The following is an 18,776-nucleotide window of genomic DNA, read 5'->3' as shown; positions in this document are numbered from 1 at the left end:
CCATATTAAGAATTCTTATAAATATGCTATATATCTCTATTAAGATATTTAAGATATATTTTTATAGTATTTTATAATTTTACATGTGGTGCTCCTGCATATATTTTATGAGATATTTCTTCTTAGATAAATCTCTATCTGCTACTATAACAAATGGTATCTTATTTTTTTTACTATGTTTTCTAGTTATCTGCTGCTGGTGCAGAGAAATGCAAAAGATTTTTGCATATTAATCTTACATGTGCTTTCTATTACTCTTTCAGTGGAGTCTTAAAAATACTCAAGAAGTTTAATGTTGACAGATGTATCAATCTTTTCCTTTATGGCCAATGCCTTTGTGTCTGTTTAACACGTCTTTGCCTACCCTGAGTTTATGAAGATAGTTTATTGTTATTGTGAGAATAATTAGTTTTTTTCATTCCCATTAGGTCTACAGTGCAAATGGAAATGATTTTTGTGTGCGATGTTATAGGTGAAATAAGGTGAGTGTTTGTGTATCTGCATGTGTGTGTATAACTGTCAAACATCATTTATTGAAAAGAACATCCTTTCTCTAGTACCCAAAACCACTGCCACTGTTGATTTAATCAAGTATTCATGAGTGGGCCTGTTCATCAATATTCTCTTCTAATCCAATGGTCTGTTTTCTTAGTTCTGTGCCAATATATTACTATTACTTAAGACATACAGTAAATCTTGCTATCTGGCATGTCCTATCATCTTAAACTTTACCTTCAATAGTATCTTGTCAATTCTTGGCTCTTTACATTTCAAAAAAATTTTAGAACAAGCTTGTCAATGGATTAATTAAATTAGTGGGATAGTGTTGGGGATTGCATTAAATGTATAGAATAACTTGGCCATTTGAGTGTTCCAATTTATTTCTTAAAATTTTCCTTATTTTCTTTAAATGATTATTTTTAATATTGTATATAGAGGGGAGGCATAGTTTTATTAGGATTATTCTTAGGTATTTATTATATTTTGATCCCATTATAAATAGTATGTTTTGTATCAGTTTACCACACTGGGTTGGCTTAAGTAACAAAAATATATTTTATCAGGTTTGGGAGGCTAGAATTCCAAAATCAAGGTCTTGACAGACTGTGCTTTCTCCTGGAATCTGTAGCATTCTCGGATTCCTTATCTTGCATATCTGCCTCTGCCACATGGCAATGTCCTTGATATCCTTCTGTGGCTTTCTCTGACTTCTTGCTTCTACTGGTTTCTGGCTTTTACTGACTGAATCCACCTGAATTTCCTCTCTTTATAAGGCCTCCATCACATGGATTAAGACCTACTCTGATTCAGTTTGGCCAGTTTAATAACATCTTCGAATGGTCCGATTTACAAATGGTTTCACAAACCGAAGAACGTAGATTAAGATGAAGAACATATCTTACATGTTGGGGTACATGATGCAGTCTACCACGTTTAAATTTCTTTTTCTAAATGAATTTTCTGTATATGGGAATACAACTGATTTTTTTTTTTAAATGAGGCATTGGGGATTGGACCCAGAACCTTATGCATGGGAAGCAGGTGCTCAACCACTGAGCTGTATCTCTTCCCCAATGAGAGACGATTTTTTTGTTTTTTAGGAGGTGCTAGTGGTTCGAACCTGGGGCCTCATATGAAGAAAGCAGGCTCTCAACCACTTAGGCTACATCTGCTTCCCAATTGATTTATTTTATATATTGATTTTGTATCCAGAAACCATGCTAAACTCACTTATAAGTCTAGCAATTTATCTGTAGTTTTAAATTATTTCATGAACAGAATCACATGAATAATGTTATCTTATTACTTCTCTTCCAGTATTTTTATTTTTGCTTTTATTACCTTACTGCCTTTGCTAGGATCTACAGATCAAGTAGAAAAGATAAATATTCTTTTCTTATTCCCAATCTAAAGACAAAAAGTTCAACATTCAACCATTAAATATAATCTTTACTGTAGGTATTTTGTAGAAATCTTTATCAGATTAAGTAAATTCCACTCTATTCTTAGTTTGCTAAGATATTTTTTAACATAAATTGGTAACTGAATTTTATTAAATACTTCTACATATATTAAGATGGTAATTTTTCTCCTTTATTAGAATATTGTGATGAATTACATTAATTGCTTTTTCAAATGTTAAACCAACCATGCAATCGTGGAAAAAGTTCAATTTGGTTGTGATACATTACCTTTCTAATGTTGGATTGTTTTGTAAGAGGTTTGTAGGGACTCTTGAAAATACGGCTTGATGTTTATTGTCAATTTTGGAAAATTTTCAACCATTATATCATATCCTTAAGTGTGACTTTTGTCTGTATATATATACACACACACACACACACACACACCACCTCATGGTGTCTCTGTGATACATTCTGGATACTTATGGCATATCCTCCAGTTAACCAATTTTCTCTTTAGCTCTGTCTGTAAAGCTGGCAATTCATCCCTGAAATTCTTAAATTCAGTTATATTTTTCTCACCTCTATAATTTCCATTGGATTCTTTTTTGGGTTTTTTAAAATTTTCTGATGAATATCCAATCTTGCTTTTAATCTCCTTGAATCAAATAAACCTAATTATTTTAAAATCTAAAGATTTAACTTCAAAATATGTAATCATTTTGGGTTTGTTTCTATTATCTGTTGTTTCTACATTGGAAAAAATTATCTCTTGTGCTTGTGTGCCTGGTTATTTTGATTGGTATCTGGATACTGTATTTATAATGGGACATGATATCATCTTTCTTCAGAAAGGATTTACTTACTTTTGCTTCTCTAAGGTATGCTGTAGTCTCAGATCACTGGACTTAAGTGATTAGAACTGTAGTTCTTCAGGGGTCTATCTACTTTCCAGGGTATAGACCTTTTGGATATGAATAAAATGTAACAGAAGGCCTAGCATGCCAACTCAAAATTTTTGTTCTCCTAATCCTTAGAAGCTGTACAGCTCAGCATTTTAGCCTTTTCACAAGAAAAGAGAAATCAGAACATGCCTTTAAAAGAAAAGAAACCCTGAACACAAGGTTTACAATCTAGGTGCCCATGCTCCCAGGGGACCTGATCTATAAGCAGATCTTTAGCTATTCTATGTATTTTTAGTGGAAGAGTTGGTCTGATTTACTTACCCCCTCCCATTAACATACTGAAATACTCCATACTTTCTTCCAAGCTTTTAATATATTTTAAAATTTAGATTTATGTCTGGTAAATGTCAACATATAGCTGCTTTTTGTTTCTTCAATATCATTTTAACCTTTTATGATGAGTAAAACTCATTTCATTTATTTTGATTGCTTTTTTTCCTAAAAAGAGGTACCAGGAAATGAACCCCAGGATCCTGACATGGAAAGCAGGAACTCAACCACTTGAACTGCATCTGCTCTGTTTGATTACTTTATGTCTCCATGTCTGCTCATTGTGTGCACATCTTCTTTTAGGAGGCACCTAAAACCAAACCTGGGACCTCCCACATGGAGGGAGGTGCCTAATGGCCAGATCCACCTCCACTTCTGCTTGTTTTGTCGCTCATTGTGTTTCTTTGTTGTGTCTCTTCAGCGTATCATCTCTCTGTGCCACCCTGCTGCATCATCCTGTTGTGTCAGCTCGCTGCGCCAACCCATCGCATCAGCCTGTCGTGTCAGCTTGCTGCCTGCTTCTCCTCTTCTGGGACCTCACTGTGTGATAGGTGGGTGCCCAACTGCTTGTGCAACAGCTGTTTCTCCATTTGATTACTTTTTAAATTGGATTATTTTTGCCACTTATTTTGAATTTTTTATTGACAATGCTTTCTTTTTTCCTTTTTTTCTTTGCTGCCTTCTGTTGGATAACCAGACTTTATTTTTCTACCATTTCACTAGTTTAGATATTAAATATTCTATTTTTATTATGTAAGAGTGTAGTATTAAATATTTAACATATAAATCCCAACTTTAATATTTTATACAAAATCTAAAATTATTTAATGTTTCTATTTATTCCCACATAAGACAAACATCTTTATTTATCTCAGAACTTCCCAAATTCTCAACTCTATGTGGATGTTGACCATTATTTTTGAACAAGCTTGTTTTACTTTAGCTTTTTTTATCAGCTTACTTTTAAAAAAATTTTTTTATTTCTCTCCCCTTTCCCTCCCCCCTCCCAGTTGTCTATCCTCTGTGTCCATTTGCTGTGTGTTCTTCTGTGACCACTTCTATCCTTATCAGCAGCACCAGGAATCTGTGTTTCTTTTTGTTGCATCATCTTGTTGTGTCAGCTCTCCGTGTGTGCGGCACCATTCTAGGGCAGGCTGCACTTTGTTTCGTGCTGGGCGGCTCTCCTTACGGGGTGCACTCCTTGTGCGTGGGACTCCCCTACATGGGGGACACCCTGCGTGGCATGGCACTCCTTGCGTGCATCAGCACTGCACACGGGCCAGCTCCACACGGGTCAAGGAGGCCTGGGGTTTGAACTGCAGACCTCCCATGTGGTAGGCGGACGCCCTATCCATTGGGTCAAGTCCACTTCCCACCAGCTTACTTTTAAACACACACACTCTTTTATTGATGTTGTTAAATTCTTATTACTTTTATAGATTTAAAAAGTTTCACTGATTTCTATGTTCACAATTGCTTCTTTATTTCACTCCTATCTTCAAGGTTTATTTTTCTTGCTAAAGAAAAAGTTTCAGTGACGTTTCAAAGAGAATAAACTCTGAACTGCATGTGACTGAAAGGGCTTTATTTCATCTTTTCTCTTGAAAATTAGTTTGAATACAGAATTTTAGGTTGATAGTTTTTTTTTCCTCTCTCAGTCTGAAGAATTATTTCATTTTTTTCTGGCATTGCTGAAGAAATAATAGCTGTAATCATTTGATTATATTTCTTTACTAGGCTATCTCTTTTCTTCTTCCTGATTTGGGATGATGTGGCCTGAAATTTCATCATCAAGCATCCAAAATTGCTTTTTTGTTTTGCATGCATTTTTTCAGTTCAACACTCTGGGTACTTTATCAGTCTTTCAGATTTCATAATTTTCTTCCATGGTTTATTCAGTATTATTTCTTTTAAAATTGCCTCTCAATTCTTCCTCATACTAAGTTCCTATTAGAATCAGTTTGAGCTTTTCAGTTTATTCTTCGTATTTATCACATTCTCTTTCATTTTTTAAAATATCTTCCTCTAACTGGACTGTATTCTTGGTGATATTTTAAGTTCATCCTTGCATTTCATTGAGTCTATCTTCAGATGTATACCATTTAGCTTAACTATTGAGTTTCAGATTTTAATTACTTTATTTTTTATTTTCCTGATTTCACTCTTAAAATGTTTATTTCAGTTTAACCACCTTTCTTTTTTTGCGCGTTATATAGGATACTTTATCTCCTTGAAAATGTTAAATGTAATTATTTCTAAGTTATTTTTAGTTGGCTTAATCATATCCAGTTTCTCAGATGTTAATTCACTTTTTTGTCAGATCAGTTGACTGAATTTTATTATTCTGATTCTAGTTTTCCTCAATTTTATAATTCTATTTTAGAATTCACTTACTGGAATAGCCTCTTTTTTTATTTTTCAAATCGCACACACAATGGTTTAAAGAGTCCACTGGTTCTACAAGACTGTTAACCAAGAAATACAGTAGATTCTTTCAACTTACTATATTCCACAGGTTACAGCTTTCAATATTTTTAGTATATTTTATCTGAATTTCTCCTTCTTGGACATTTGCTTCCATATCTCTAAATACTATATTTTAGAAATGTTTTTCTAATTTTTCAGTTTTGGATATTAACCAGACTTTCAATTTTGTTTTCTTTCATTGACTTCCCATATTCACCATGTACCTGACACTTTGTTACCCATATCTCCCAAAATTAATGCTTGCATTATCATCATTAGGCAGCATTTTATAGCTGAGTGAAGGGGAATATTATGACAACTTCTCATTTCTCAGACAGTTCTTCCATTTCCCTAGACTTAATAAGAGTCTTTTAAAAAGAACGTTTGCTTACATTTTTATGTACATATCACTATTCATTCCATACTTTCTCCTGGTTGTCTACTTCCTTGATAAAATCAAATACATTAGGTATTCTGTAGATCTTATCTGATACAATCTCTGATATGCCAGAATCTGGACAAATTGCTTTTAAAGCTTGCTGCAGATGTCATTTTGAGATTGTCCTTTACTATCATCCTGGGTATCCAAATCTTCTCTCTCTAGTGTTGAAGCTTTTATTTCCTGGATCTCATCTTTCTCTTTTTTTAGTTCATTGCTTCATTTTGTAAATGTAAATCCTCCAGTACTTTCTTGAGCAGTGCTGGATAAAAGGAAAGTGTTTTGAGACCTTGCTTGTCTGAACATATATTTATTTTGGCCATTTGTACTGTAGATTGGAAATCAGTTTTTACTCAAAATTTTGAACGTAAAGCTCAATAATCTCCCAACTTCCATATGCCCACTGAAAAGTCCACTGAGAATCTGACATCTTTTTTTTAAAGATTTATTTATTTATTTATCACCGCCCCCCCTGCAGTTGTCTGCTCTCTGTGTCCACTTGCTACGCGCTCCTCCGTGTCTGCTTCCATTCTTGTCAGTGGCATGGGAATCTTTTTCTTGCTTCATTTTGCTGTGTCAGCTCTCAGTGTGTGCGGTGCCACTCCTGGGCAGGTTGGACATTCTTTCCTGCTGCGTGGCTCTCCTTATGGGGTGCACTCCTTGCGTGTGGGGCTCCCCTACGCGGGGGACACCCCTGCGTGGCATGGCACTCCTTGTGTGCATCAGCACTGCGCATGTGCCAGCTGCACACGGGTCAAGGAGGTCCTGGGTTTGAACTGCCGACCTCCCATGTGGTAGGCGGACACTCTATCCATTGAGCCAAGTTCACTTCTCTGAGAATCTGACTTCTGATAATTTTGTTATAAAAGTATATTTCCTCCTAGGAAACTTGTAGGGTTTTCTATTAATCCCTAATGTTGTCAAATTCCATGATGATGTGCCTTTGTGTTGACCCATTTTCTTCCATTTTGCTGGGATTGCATATTCTTCAGGAAAATATCTTTCTCATGTATTACAAATAATTTTCTCCATTTATCATATTCCTTTTAATTTGTTTACTTTCAAATTAGCTAGTAGAATTTTTCTATTTTTCTGGTTTTTGGTTTTTTCCTATTCCAAAATTATGGAAACATTTAAATATTTTCCAGAATTTTTTAGTGTCTTTTTCCACCTCCCTTTTCTTCTTTTACAATCTGAAATATTGCTGTTTTTGTAATTTGTAAGGTAGGGAGGCAATTTCATTAATTTCTTTCACATAGGTAAATAATTATGACAAAATGCTTTACTGAATAATCTATTTTTCCTTTCTATGAAGTGCTACCCTAATCCTACATTCTAGTTTATTCTAGACTTTCTGTTTTGATAGGGTGTTTGGATTATTCAAAGATTTATGTCTTTATTTCATTTTGCGTAAAGTCTAAAAATACATCAGAACTTAGAATAACTACTTGCAACTAGCCAAGACCTAACTAAAATGTTCTTTCTCAATTGTAATATTTTTATTTTATATGACCTAATCAACAATGAAACAGTTTTCCTGTAGAAAAATAATTTTTACCCATGGCAGGTGTGGCAAGGGTTTGTCGTCCAACAAGCTGGGCTGGTCCCAGTCCATCAAGAAAATCACTGAATTGACTGTCAGCTCCTAGTCGCACTCCAGGAAATATTAAACTATTAGCAAAAAAGACAAAACAAAAACAAAAATCATTAGATCTCCTTGAATTCTTTTTGGGATGGTACATTTTGTCCCATCCAGAGACTATCAAAATTACTACAAAGAGTTAAATGGCTTATCATGGGTTGTGGTAAATTTGATCTGATTTTTGTTTTAGAAAACAATGTTTCTAACAATCTGTGGTTTGCATATAATTTATAGATCTCATCAAATATTAATATTTTGTCAGCAAGTGTATTTCCATGACTTTCAAGTCTGCTGCTCTCTGACATTAGCTGTAACTTGCTAGGAGCATGTGTACTAATCACTAGATCAATTTAAGAGGCATCCATTACTTTTAGGAATGAGGAAGGGTATCATAAACATTAACTTGACATAATTTTATTTCATTTTCAGAACTTATAAGGAAACTGCAGTAAAAGAAATGAGGCCAATGGGAAATAAATTGTGCTTATTCGATTGGTATATATATGTGTGATCTAAATGACAATAAATAATTACGGAAAAGCTGTATCCATTGAAAGACAGTTCTGAGATTTTCTAGTTGATGGAAATCTGTTTATTCATGTTAACTCAGCATTTCTTCAACTCTTTCAAATGTATGAGTGATTAAGTACTGAGGTACAGCCATGTGCATTTTTCATAAGAGGTCAAGCTGGTTTACAACAGACGGTTTTAATAAAGTTTCACAAGAACCCTTTGTGGCTTTGTTATTTTACCAGTTACTGTAAAATCCATGGTTCTAAAGTGACACAGATGTACTTGCATCACTTACTTTCCCTCCGAGCTGTAGCTGTTGATGCTGCCGTCAGTGGACTCCCGGCTTGGTTGCCTTACCATTTTCCTCATTTCGGCTGCCATTCCTGTTTCTGTGCTTCTCTGTATTGTACTTTTCAACTTCTTGTGGCCCGACTCTGACAGGAGAGAGTAAAAGTAACTCTAAGTTTTATCTAGACAGATTTTTTTCCCAAATATTGATTGATTCTGTAAATACAAAAGTTTATTTTACATATAATTAAAAGTGTAATCAGAAGAATAGTGATCTTAAAAAGTAATCTGCTTAGTTAAATTTCTTTGCTAAAGTGTGATTTGGCCAAGTGGGGTAGCAATGGAAGATGTACCACTGCCACAGTTCCAGAGATTGCCCAAATCTTAATAACTGGCATGCTCGTTGTTTTATTGCTCCTGATAAATTCAGTAAAAAATTGGATTTGGCACTGAAAAATAATGTGGTATTCTTCAAATGCATGGGAACAGTCGTAAGGAATGGGTCATATCCTTTAAACGAGAAGAGACACTTGGAACCAAGCAAGAAAAATACCACAGTTTTGGCACAACTGCATAGCAGCAATCCGCATAAAAAGTAACATTAGTATTTTATTAATAACTTCACAACATTTTAGTATACTGTCTCATCTGAGATAGCATATAGATTACCTAATGAGGTAGAGGAAAGTATGATCCTACTTTCCAATGTTACATAGCTATCTTATGCCCTTTTAGCTTTCCAATGCTCTTTTAACTCAGTGCATGACTTCTGACCAGCAGTTCATGGAGTGTGAGTCTGACTCCTCTTCCATTGAGAATTAAACTGGCTGATCATTTTCTTAAGAAACTCTACATTCAAAGCAACTTCCTTGAACTCACTGAAATAAACTAACCAGCATTCTATTCACAGTGTAGAAATGAAATTCTGAAAAATTTAATTATATGTAAGAACAATATTAAAAGTCTAGATAAATTGTTAGACTTTGTAACACCAGGACACGCTTTTCTCACCTACATATTCTATATGCATTTTTTATTTTCTTTCTACTTTTGGTATAGTACATTGAATGCTCATTGACAATGAAAAAATGTTCTACATACACACATACATACAAACACTTTTCAATTCTCACGAAACCTGAAGCAGGTGCCCAGAAAACACTCCTAAATAAGCCATATTATAAGTCTGCATTTTCTTCTCATTTTCGGTCACTGTAATCCTATTGTGAATTATCTGATCAAAAATATAATAGGTTATGTTATATAGACTCAATGCTGATATGTCATGCATTATTTTAATAGGTTTATTAAATATTAATGGTTCTTTTTGCTTCTTAACCTTTTAAGTACTATTTCTGTTTACAAAGGCAAATAAGTATATTGCATAATATTCAAATATTACAAAAATAGGAAAAGTTGAATATTCCCTAAAATTTCACCCTTCAAAGACAATTATGGTTAATAATTTAGGGGCTATTTTTTTCTTATATATTCATTTTTCATCACTTGGCTTCTGTGATCCACACCCTTATTTTTTTTCTTCCCCTCTCACTGGTTGCTTCTCCCCTGTCTCATGCTGTAACCACCTCCTCTTCATGATTTTTAAATGAAGGAGGAGGGCTCTAGGTTTTAGCCCTTGCAATTCCTTCTTTCTCCACTTCCTAAATGATCTCATCTGTGGCTTTAAATCCATTATATACTATGCCTCCCAAACATATTTCTCCAGTTTTGAACTTTCTCCTGAATGGTAGAGTCATTATTCCAATTGCCTATTAGCTCCATTTAGAAATCTAACAGATATATCAATATTAACATATTCAAAAACAGAACTCTTCATTTCCCACGTCCAGCACCACTTACTACAAATTTCTTCTCCTTTTTAAGTGGTACCTCCTTTCATCCTGGCTCAGGCCTAAAACATTGTAATCATCCTTAAGCTCTCTTTCCACAGTACCCCACATTAAATACATCATCTAATTCTGTTGGCTTTCCCTTCAAAATTCATCTCAAATTTGATTACTCTTTCTTCCCTCCACTGCTACAATCCTAGTGTAAGTCATTATTGTTATTCACCATGACCACTGCAGTACCTAGCTACATGTTCTATATGCATTTCTGATTTTCTTTGTATTTTTTGTATTGTATCCAAACAGGTTTCTGTTTCTACTCCCATCCTCACATCCTCAGAATAATCTTTACCTTACAGCCATGATGATTCTTTAAAAATGTAAATCTGAATATGCCACTCCCTTGCTCAAGATTGAGCAAAATCCAAAATTGTTTTCATTGTCTCTGAGATGCTATATAATCTGACCCCTGTCTACTTCTAAGATTTCAGCCTCTACTCCTCATTCCCACATCCTCATTGTTCTACAGTCACACTGGCTTCCTTGCACTTCCTTGTATACTACAAACTTCTGCTTCAGGGCACTTTTACTGCCTGTTCTTCTACCTTGCTTTGTTTCCTTACTTTATTCAGGTCTCTGCTCCAATGCCACATCCTCAGAGAGGTGATCTTCACCACTTTTTATTCTCTTACCGTGCTTTATTTTTCTTCATAGTCCTGCTCTGCCTGCCATCAAACCTTTGGTAATGTTTCCTCAGTTAGAATACAGTTGTTATGAACACAGGACATTGTAAGTATTGCTCAGTTACCCTCTCTCTAGAATGATGGACATAGTATAAACACACTAATGTGCAATGTTCTCCTTCCATTTAATACAATATATTATTATAATATAGAACCAACTTATCTATATTCATTCTTTTTAACGCCTGCACTTCCACTGCATGGCTTGGTTGTACCAGAATTAAACCTTTTCCTTATTGATGGGTATTTGGGATATTTATAGTTGTAAATAGAATTTTTATAGGACAAATTCCTAGAAGTCGAAATGTTAGTGAAAGGCAAGGAATCTGTATAATTTTAATATCTATTTTTTATGACCTCATACGGAAGGTTCAACACGGATCAGCGGAATATCCCTGTCTACATAAAATAACATGACTTTAAAATGCTGTTTGACCTAATGTAAGGGGGAAATGGAAAGGAGAAATGAGTTTATATGGCTACGAGTCTCTAAAAAAGAGTCTGGAGGCTGTCAGAAGGATTGCCCTTATGCACAACTGAGCAGAGTCTGAGAGACAGATAAAGCAGATACAACCCCCAGATATCGGTTCCTTCGAGGGCTAAAGAGACCCATGGGAGTTATGGTCATGGCCGATGGGGTTAACTACCAGGTCAGATGGCCCCTCTTTGGAACTGGTGTTTATGTGTGATGAATCTGGACTCAGATGGGATCTCTCTTCATAAGACTTTCATGCTAATGTGCTGGAGGTGCAGTTAGTGTCGGGGTTTAAGATATATTTAGGGGATTTGAATCTCTGGACTGACAATGTGATAGCCAGGTCCTGAGCCTCAACAGCCTCCAGCACCTACAATCTGACTTATTGGGCTCACCACACTCAGCTAAGATGGAGTTGAAGAAGGACAACCACCACACCATGGAGCCTACAGTGATTACAACTGAAAGTGGGAGGATTGCATCCAGCATCCAGGTGGAATCTGAGCCTCCTCTTGACATAGAGGTGCAATGGACACAACCAATCCAATGTCCAAATAGAAAAGGTGGCATTGGATTGAGAAAAGTGGACATGATGGCTGATGGGTATGGGGAAAGGCAGGAAGAGATGAGAGGTGGAGGCGTCTTTGGGACATGGAGCTGCCCTGGATGGTGCTTCAGGGGCAATCACCGGACATTGTAAATCCTCACAGGGCCCACTGGATGGAATGGGGGAGAGTGTGGGCCATGGTGTGGACCGTTGACCATAGGGTGCGGGGGTGCCCAGAGATGTACTTGCCAAATGCAATGGATGTGTCATGATGATGGGAGGGAGTGTTGCTGGGGGGGGGGGGGAGAGGTGGGGTGGAGGTGGTAGGGTTCAATGGGACCTCATATATATATATTTTTAATGTAAAATTATTACAAAGTCAATAAAAATAAAAATAAAAATAAAATATCTATTTTTTAAATTAATTTTTAAAGAAGGTTTAGATTACATAAATGTTACATAAAAAATATAAGGAATTCCTATATGCCCCACTCCCTCTCCCTCATATTAACAGCTATTTCTAAATTGCCCTTCATAAATGCTGTAGCATTTTACATTCCTACTAACATTCATTTAGATGTACCCAATTTCCAACCTAAATCTTAGAGGAGTTCTCTTTCTTTTCCCTTTCTGGTCTCTTTCTTGATGTAGAACACTTATTTATTGAAGGTAGAGTTCATTTATGGTCAGTCTGAATGCTGCTTAATTTAGTTTTGGTATTTATTTATTTATCTACTGTGCCTCTTTCTTATATCTGGTTCATTTATGGTCACTTTGGTATAGCAACATCTACTGGCTCTCTTCTCCTTGAGAGGCAGGGGGAAACCCCATGGGTATATTGAAAAGGTACTGAGCCAAGTATAGTTAGTAAACATGTTTACCCAAGCAGTATGAAGCAATAGAGCCAGGGTGGAATATCCAATTCTTATTGAAAATGAGTAGGATCATAGCTAGAAAAATTAGGGAAAACGTTAAATCTAAATGGTACAATGATACTGTAAACTAGAAGGGAAAGAGTTAAGAGGATCAGGTTACAGTGCTTGCTAATACATTTTTTTTTCATTCATTCATCCATTTATCCATCCATTCAACAAATACTGAACACCTACCATGTGTTAGGCACTGTTCTAGGTGCTGGGGATATATAGATGAATAACAAATTTCCTGCTATCATGAAGCTTACATTCTAATGTGTATGTGCATACAAGAAAGGCAATGAACAAACAAATGAATAGATAGATAATATGCCTGGCAATAAGAGCTATGGTGATGGAGGAGGTTGTTGTTATGGGGGGAGGAGTGGGGTGAGGAGGGTGGGGGTGGTCTATGGGGACCTCATATTTTTTTAATGTAACATTAAAAAAACTAATACAAAAAAAAAAAAGACCTACGGAAAAAAATAAAGTAGAGTGACAGGGCTAGAGCAGCAACGATGTTATTTTAAAAGGGATCAGTGTCTCACTAAGCAGGGCCATGGAGGAAGTGAGGAAACTAGCAATGAGGGAACAGGGAAGTAGCCAATGATTGGATTGTTCCTGGTGAACTTTCAGCTGGACTGTGCTTGAGAGACTGTGAGTAAGGGTGGTAAGAACGGATAGGATGTCTTGCCAGAGCACACAGTTCTCCAGGTCTTCTTTCCCATTTTTCAATTTTGACGATGACTCCCTGTTACCAGAGATCTTTGGCTTCATGCATGCCTAGAAGTCCAGATGAATACCTTATTTATCTTGCACTTCCTAACACAGGTTTCACATAGTTGTCTTTTGATATATATTTTTTAAATTAAAGAAAAAAAAACTTTAAGAGTGAACAGTCTTCATTAATTTGTTTGTATTTTTAATTGAGATTTGTCATATCAAATTTTTTTAAAGAACAGTATATCTACAGGGTGCACCAAAATTCTTAGAGAAGTTTTATGCCTTTATAGCTTCTGAAGTATAAATGCTACACAATTTCAAAAAACATCATGAGAGGTAAGTTACTGAAATTTCTTTTATACATATTTAATTTTGTGAATTTCACAGCAAAATTTTTTTTGCTGCGGACATTAGTTGTTTATCGTTATGTTTAGTTTAAACACATTCAGAATGGAAACTCAAAGAATACTTTCCACCTGAAACTAACTAGATTCTAAGTATATAATGCTTAACACATTACAGCAATAAAGATGGTAATCCATTGTCTTCTATGCCTACTAAGGCCAAGATAGTAAAGCCCAATTTGGTTGCAACAGTGTCTTAAGGGTAGACTATTAGCATCAAAAATAAAATAAAACTGCAAATAATGGTAATAGATGAATATTTTTACTGTTTCACTGAAAAGGGGACAAAACATTAAAAGTCCACAGTACTGCAGGTAAACAATCACCATGTAAACCTCTCCATGTGATATTCATTGTATGTAAAGACTGAAGCTGAATGGCTTCTTAATTTTTATTACACTTAACATTTGTCATTACTTTTGGTACCAGACCAGGGCAATAATGGGTTAGAAATTTTATATATAACAAAATGGGAAAAAGGAAAAGAGTAGAGGGAAAACACTCTAAAAAATAAAAGAACACCGAAAATAAACTACTTATTCAAAAGCAGTTTGAATAAAGACTTCAAACCTTGAAGGTAATTTTCTGCTAAAAACTTCAAGTACTCTATCTAACATCACAAAATGTAAAAGTGTTTAAAATGCGGGGAAAAATCCTTAACTCGCCCCCACATTCCCTGCCAATGGAAACTATGAGAAATCTGTGTCCCCAAAAATATATGCAATAGAGCAAGACCTCAAATATGGACGACCTCAGTCAGGGGGGTGAGAGAGAGGAAAAAAACAAGACAAGACAGATAAAATTTTATTTATATTGCCCAGTACATGAAAACAAAAATACGTGCATTATTTGCTAGTTTACTAGATAGCAACCAATTGCATAATTTAGAACCAATTTGCTAGGGCCCATGGCAAAGGTCACACCTGAGCGAAGGTGGCCAGGAACTTGGCTGGGCAGTTAGAGAGGAGTGCATTTTTTGGTTTTACTAAAATCAAATGGAGAAGTCTTCCATGTTAACAAGCAGTTTTAAGTGGTTACTGCTAACCAGAAACATCAGAAAACTGGTATGTACTGAATGCTCCAGGCATAAAATTTGTTATCCTTTGCCATACTTGCAGTTTACTGGAACTTGCTATACTGACAGACAATAATCTAGCGGCTACAAACTTTGCTTACAGAACTGTTCAAAGATTCATGAAAAATAAAAGATGCCATCCCAGATCTAAAATTCAGAGCCACGTGGGTGCTGACGTCAGTTCAAGAATTGTGCAAAATGAATGACAGTTCCCTACGTCCCTTTCCCCCCCTCCCACAGAAAATGTAAACACTTCAGAGCTGCTGTTTGTTTTTCTGAAAACTGCAGTATCCTCACTTCAGATTTATTTGCCTTTTATGGAAATTTGACTGCTTTTAAAATGTCACTAAAAATGTACATCAAGTTGATTGACTTTTCAAAGCACCTCTCAAGTGAATTGCATCTACATTCACACTCGGTTTAGAGAAAAGTCAACTAAGGATTTAGACTCAAATAACTTGACTTTCTCGTTGACCCTCTCCTTCCCAAACACACAAAACTCCCTCCCACAGAGAACACAAAGTTGTTAACTGAAGAATAAGGTAAAATAATTGCTAGTCGACTTTACTGATTTTGAAGATACTGCAATTTTTACACACTCCAATGATTTTTCAACATTTTGCAGCTGTTTGGCTTTGCAGCATAGCAATTAATACACTATACTGAACAAAACTACCAGCAAGACTGGAAGTGATGTATTAATAGAAGGCACCATCATGCTTATTACATTACCAGAGAACAAAAATACAGTAAAGACAATTTTAATGTACACAGCTTAAAGAAAGGAAAAGGGGGAGGAGGAGTGTGTTAAGCAGCCAGCCATCCCTGCACTGAATGAAGAGGAGTTGGTAGAAAAATCTTAGATACGGAGCTACAAACTCTGGTCTGCTACTCAAACATAGCATTTGAAGTTCTGAATTGTGTTATTTAGTTCATAACTAGATTATTTCCTTCTGGAATATATTTATAGTCTTGTTAAGATTTGTATGTACACATGCTGGTCACAGCAAGCAGATAAAATGCTCTCATAATTTCATCATTTCACAAACTATTCTCTACTGTAAAAGATGATTTTTTCCCCTGTTGCCTCCTGTTGCAGATGTCAATGTTAACGAGGAGTTCAGAATGCCCATTAGCATGTTTTGGTGAGTGCATAACAAGTTACCCTTGGTTTGTATTTTGGGGGGGGGGGTGTCAAGAAAAAGGCAAGATTCTCCATTTGCACAAATTGCACTGTTTCCAATATTAATAGGCAGAAGCAGTAACACTTAAAATGTGCAGCAGAGGATTTTTTTTTTTACTCAAAGGACCTGAATTCAGTTGGGCATGTCCTTTTAAGTTCATTTGGTTATATATGGTTTAAGATATGGCCATTTCTCAGTCCTTAATTTACCAAATCTATATTTATAAATTAACAGTGTGAATCCTGTTGTGAAATTTGGCAAATAATGTCTACCTCATATTAACTGATAGTCAAAAGATGATTTTCACATCAAAGAAATGATCGAAAAGGCTGTGTCACATTCCAAAGCCAAAAAAAATAAATTAACAAGAATGCAAACATGAAGAATACTGTACCACTGCCAAAATTTTGCCACAGTGGAGCTTCAGCAACGTTGTCCTATAAAACAGCCTCACATCTGCCCAGTTCCTCTTCCAGAGCCAAGTTTATGTGCCATGTGGCCTCTTGGAGGAGGTCCTCTTCCATCACAGCCAAGCATCATTCCACCCCCCACCCAATTCTACAGACCATCAGGACATTGATCATTATACCTAATATCCCTGAGATCACCACCACCACCTCTAGTTTCTCTCTCTCTCTTGTTTTCCTCTTTTCCACATTTAAATATACTTCCCCTCGAAACATAATTGGTTTTGCAATTAAGATTCTCTGAACTGGTTCAGGAGTCATCAAAAACCACAAAACCAAAATTTGGAAGCTTTCCCTTAACACCCTTGGTATTGATGTAAAGTTTTACAATGTTTCCAAAACTCAGGAAGAATTCCTTCAATTCATTTTCATCAATATCATGTGGCAAGTTACCCACAAAAAGTTGATGACTGCCTGGATAGCGAATTATTCTATGGTTCTCAGAATCATTCTGCGCAGTATCTCCTCTACCTGGTCTTGGTCCTCTAGGAGGAAAACCACACTGCTCCCTATGTCGTTGTTCATACAAGAGAGGTGGCTGAGAATGAACTTCTGGTTTAGCTTCAACTCTTGGCCTTGGTGGTTCTTGTGTCAGAGAAACAGGTTCTGCAGGAAGAGGAGAAGTAGACTTCTCCTCTAATTCTTCTAAGTTCTCCTCCTCCACTTTTCAGCTCTTCAGTCTTTGTTTCAGATTCTGGCTCAGGTTTGGGCTCATGAGAAGATTCTTCTAAAGGTTCCTCTATGCCATTAGTCAGAGTGAGCTTCAGAGTCTACTACTATTGGCATTTTCTTCCACAGGTTCAGGAGATGGTTACCTTTCTTCTTGTTTTTCTTCTATTTCATCTTCTGATTCTTCATCAAGTTCTGGTTCAGAATCATGAAACACTTCATCTTTATGATAAAACATATCATTGTGAACATAAAACTTATTTGGAACAGATCCTTCAGGAGCCAGAACAAAGGTTTGCATAAACTTCTGCTCTGGCTGTCCACTGTTAGACAGTAAATCCATGACCTGGACAACAACTCTATCACTCAAGGTTGCATGAGCATCTACATGATGGAGTTTAGTATGACATTTACGGAAGCTCAGAGGTAACACTTAGTGATGTATATCATTTTGGCCATAAACAGTTTCCTGGAGCTTTCCCATAGCATCTACCCCACCATGAACATAGGAGGAATTCCTGCCATAAAAATCTGTGTAAATATTCTGGAGCTTTATTCAACAAAGTATAATATTGCTTCACAAATTTCGCCCTACAAGCAGAGGACCGGGCTTCTCCATAACCATTTCTTTGCTGCACAATGTCAAATGCTGTCACGGTGGCGGAAGGAAAATTTCACTTTTGACTCAACAAAATATGGCTCCAGCCTTGAGAGCTTGCAATAAGTACCTTTCCATGGCAATTAAAAGACTTACAAGTTAAGTAACATATGTTTAACTTTAAGGTTTTAGTTTTAATCCTTCTGACTGAGGTTGGCAAACATGGATTGATACAAACCTAGCTCTTGTTGTATTCATGCTAATAAATATTCAATGAAAAGAGCTTTGATTGACTAAACAATTTAGGTAGAAACTGAATATAATTGTCCCAGCCTTTACTTTGCCATATTTACATTCATAAGTGTATAATACTAATTTAGAATGAAAGGGTTGGATGGAACAACACTGTTTTGTAGATGTGGAAAGTATATGCAGGAAGAAGTACACTTCAGGCAATAGATACTTGTTCAACACTTAATACGGGCCCAAACTTTTCTAGACACTGGTGATACTGCAATGAACAAATGGAAAAAAATCCCTGCCCTCTTGGAGCTTACATGCTAGTGGGTATGATAACTTGTAAAATATCATGCTAGCTAGCCACAGAAGGTGTATTAGAAAACCTGATTTACTGAATCTTAAC

At 36.0% G+C, this 18,776-nt stretch overlaps 1 protein-coding gene and 1 pseudogene across 50 annotated transcripts in view; both read right to left on the bottom strand.

Moving 5' to 3' along the window:
* The window catches only part of RIMS1 (regulating synaptic membrane exocytosis 1), a 538,768-nt gene that overhangs the window by 11,945 nt on the left and 508,047 nt on the right, over positions 1–18,776 (bottom strand). For all 50 annotated transcript variants that reach the window (XM_058306992.2, XM_058306985.2, XM_058306986.2 and 47 more), the window contains 2 exons: positions 8,495–8,633; positions 7,603–7,715 (listed from right to left, as the gene is read on the bottom strand). In XM_058306992.2, coding sequence (XP_058162975.1) covers positions 7,603–7,715; positions 8,495–8,633 — 252 coding nt within the window. The remainder of the gene's footprint in view (positions 1–7,602; positions 7,716–8,494; positions 8,634–18,776) is intronic.
* On the bottom strand, positions 16,708–18,160 carry LOC139440050 (ras GTPase-activating protein-binding protein 2 pseudogene; annotated as a pseudogene).

This window comes from Dasypus novemcinctus, chromosome 11, assembly GCF_030445035.2.
Source record: "Dasypus novemcinctus isolate mDasNov1 chromosome 11, mDasNov1.1.hap2, whole genome shotgun sequence".
Lineage (NCBI taxonomy): Eukaryota > Metazoa > Chordata > Mammalia > Cingulata > Dasypodidae > Dasypus > Dasypus novemcinctus.
The sequence above is the reverse complement of the archived record's forward strand: the minus strand, read 5'-3'. Positions and strand labels throughout refer to the sequence as shown.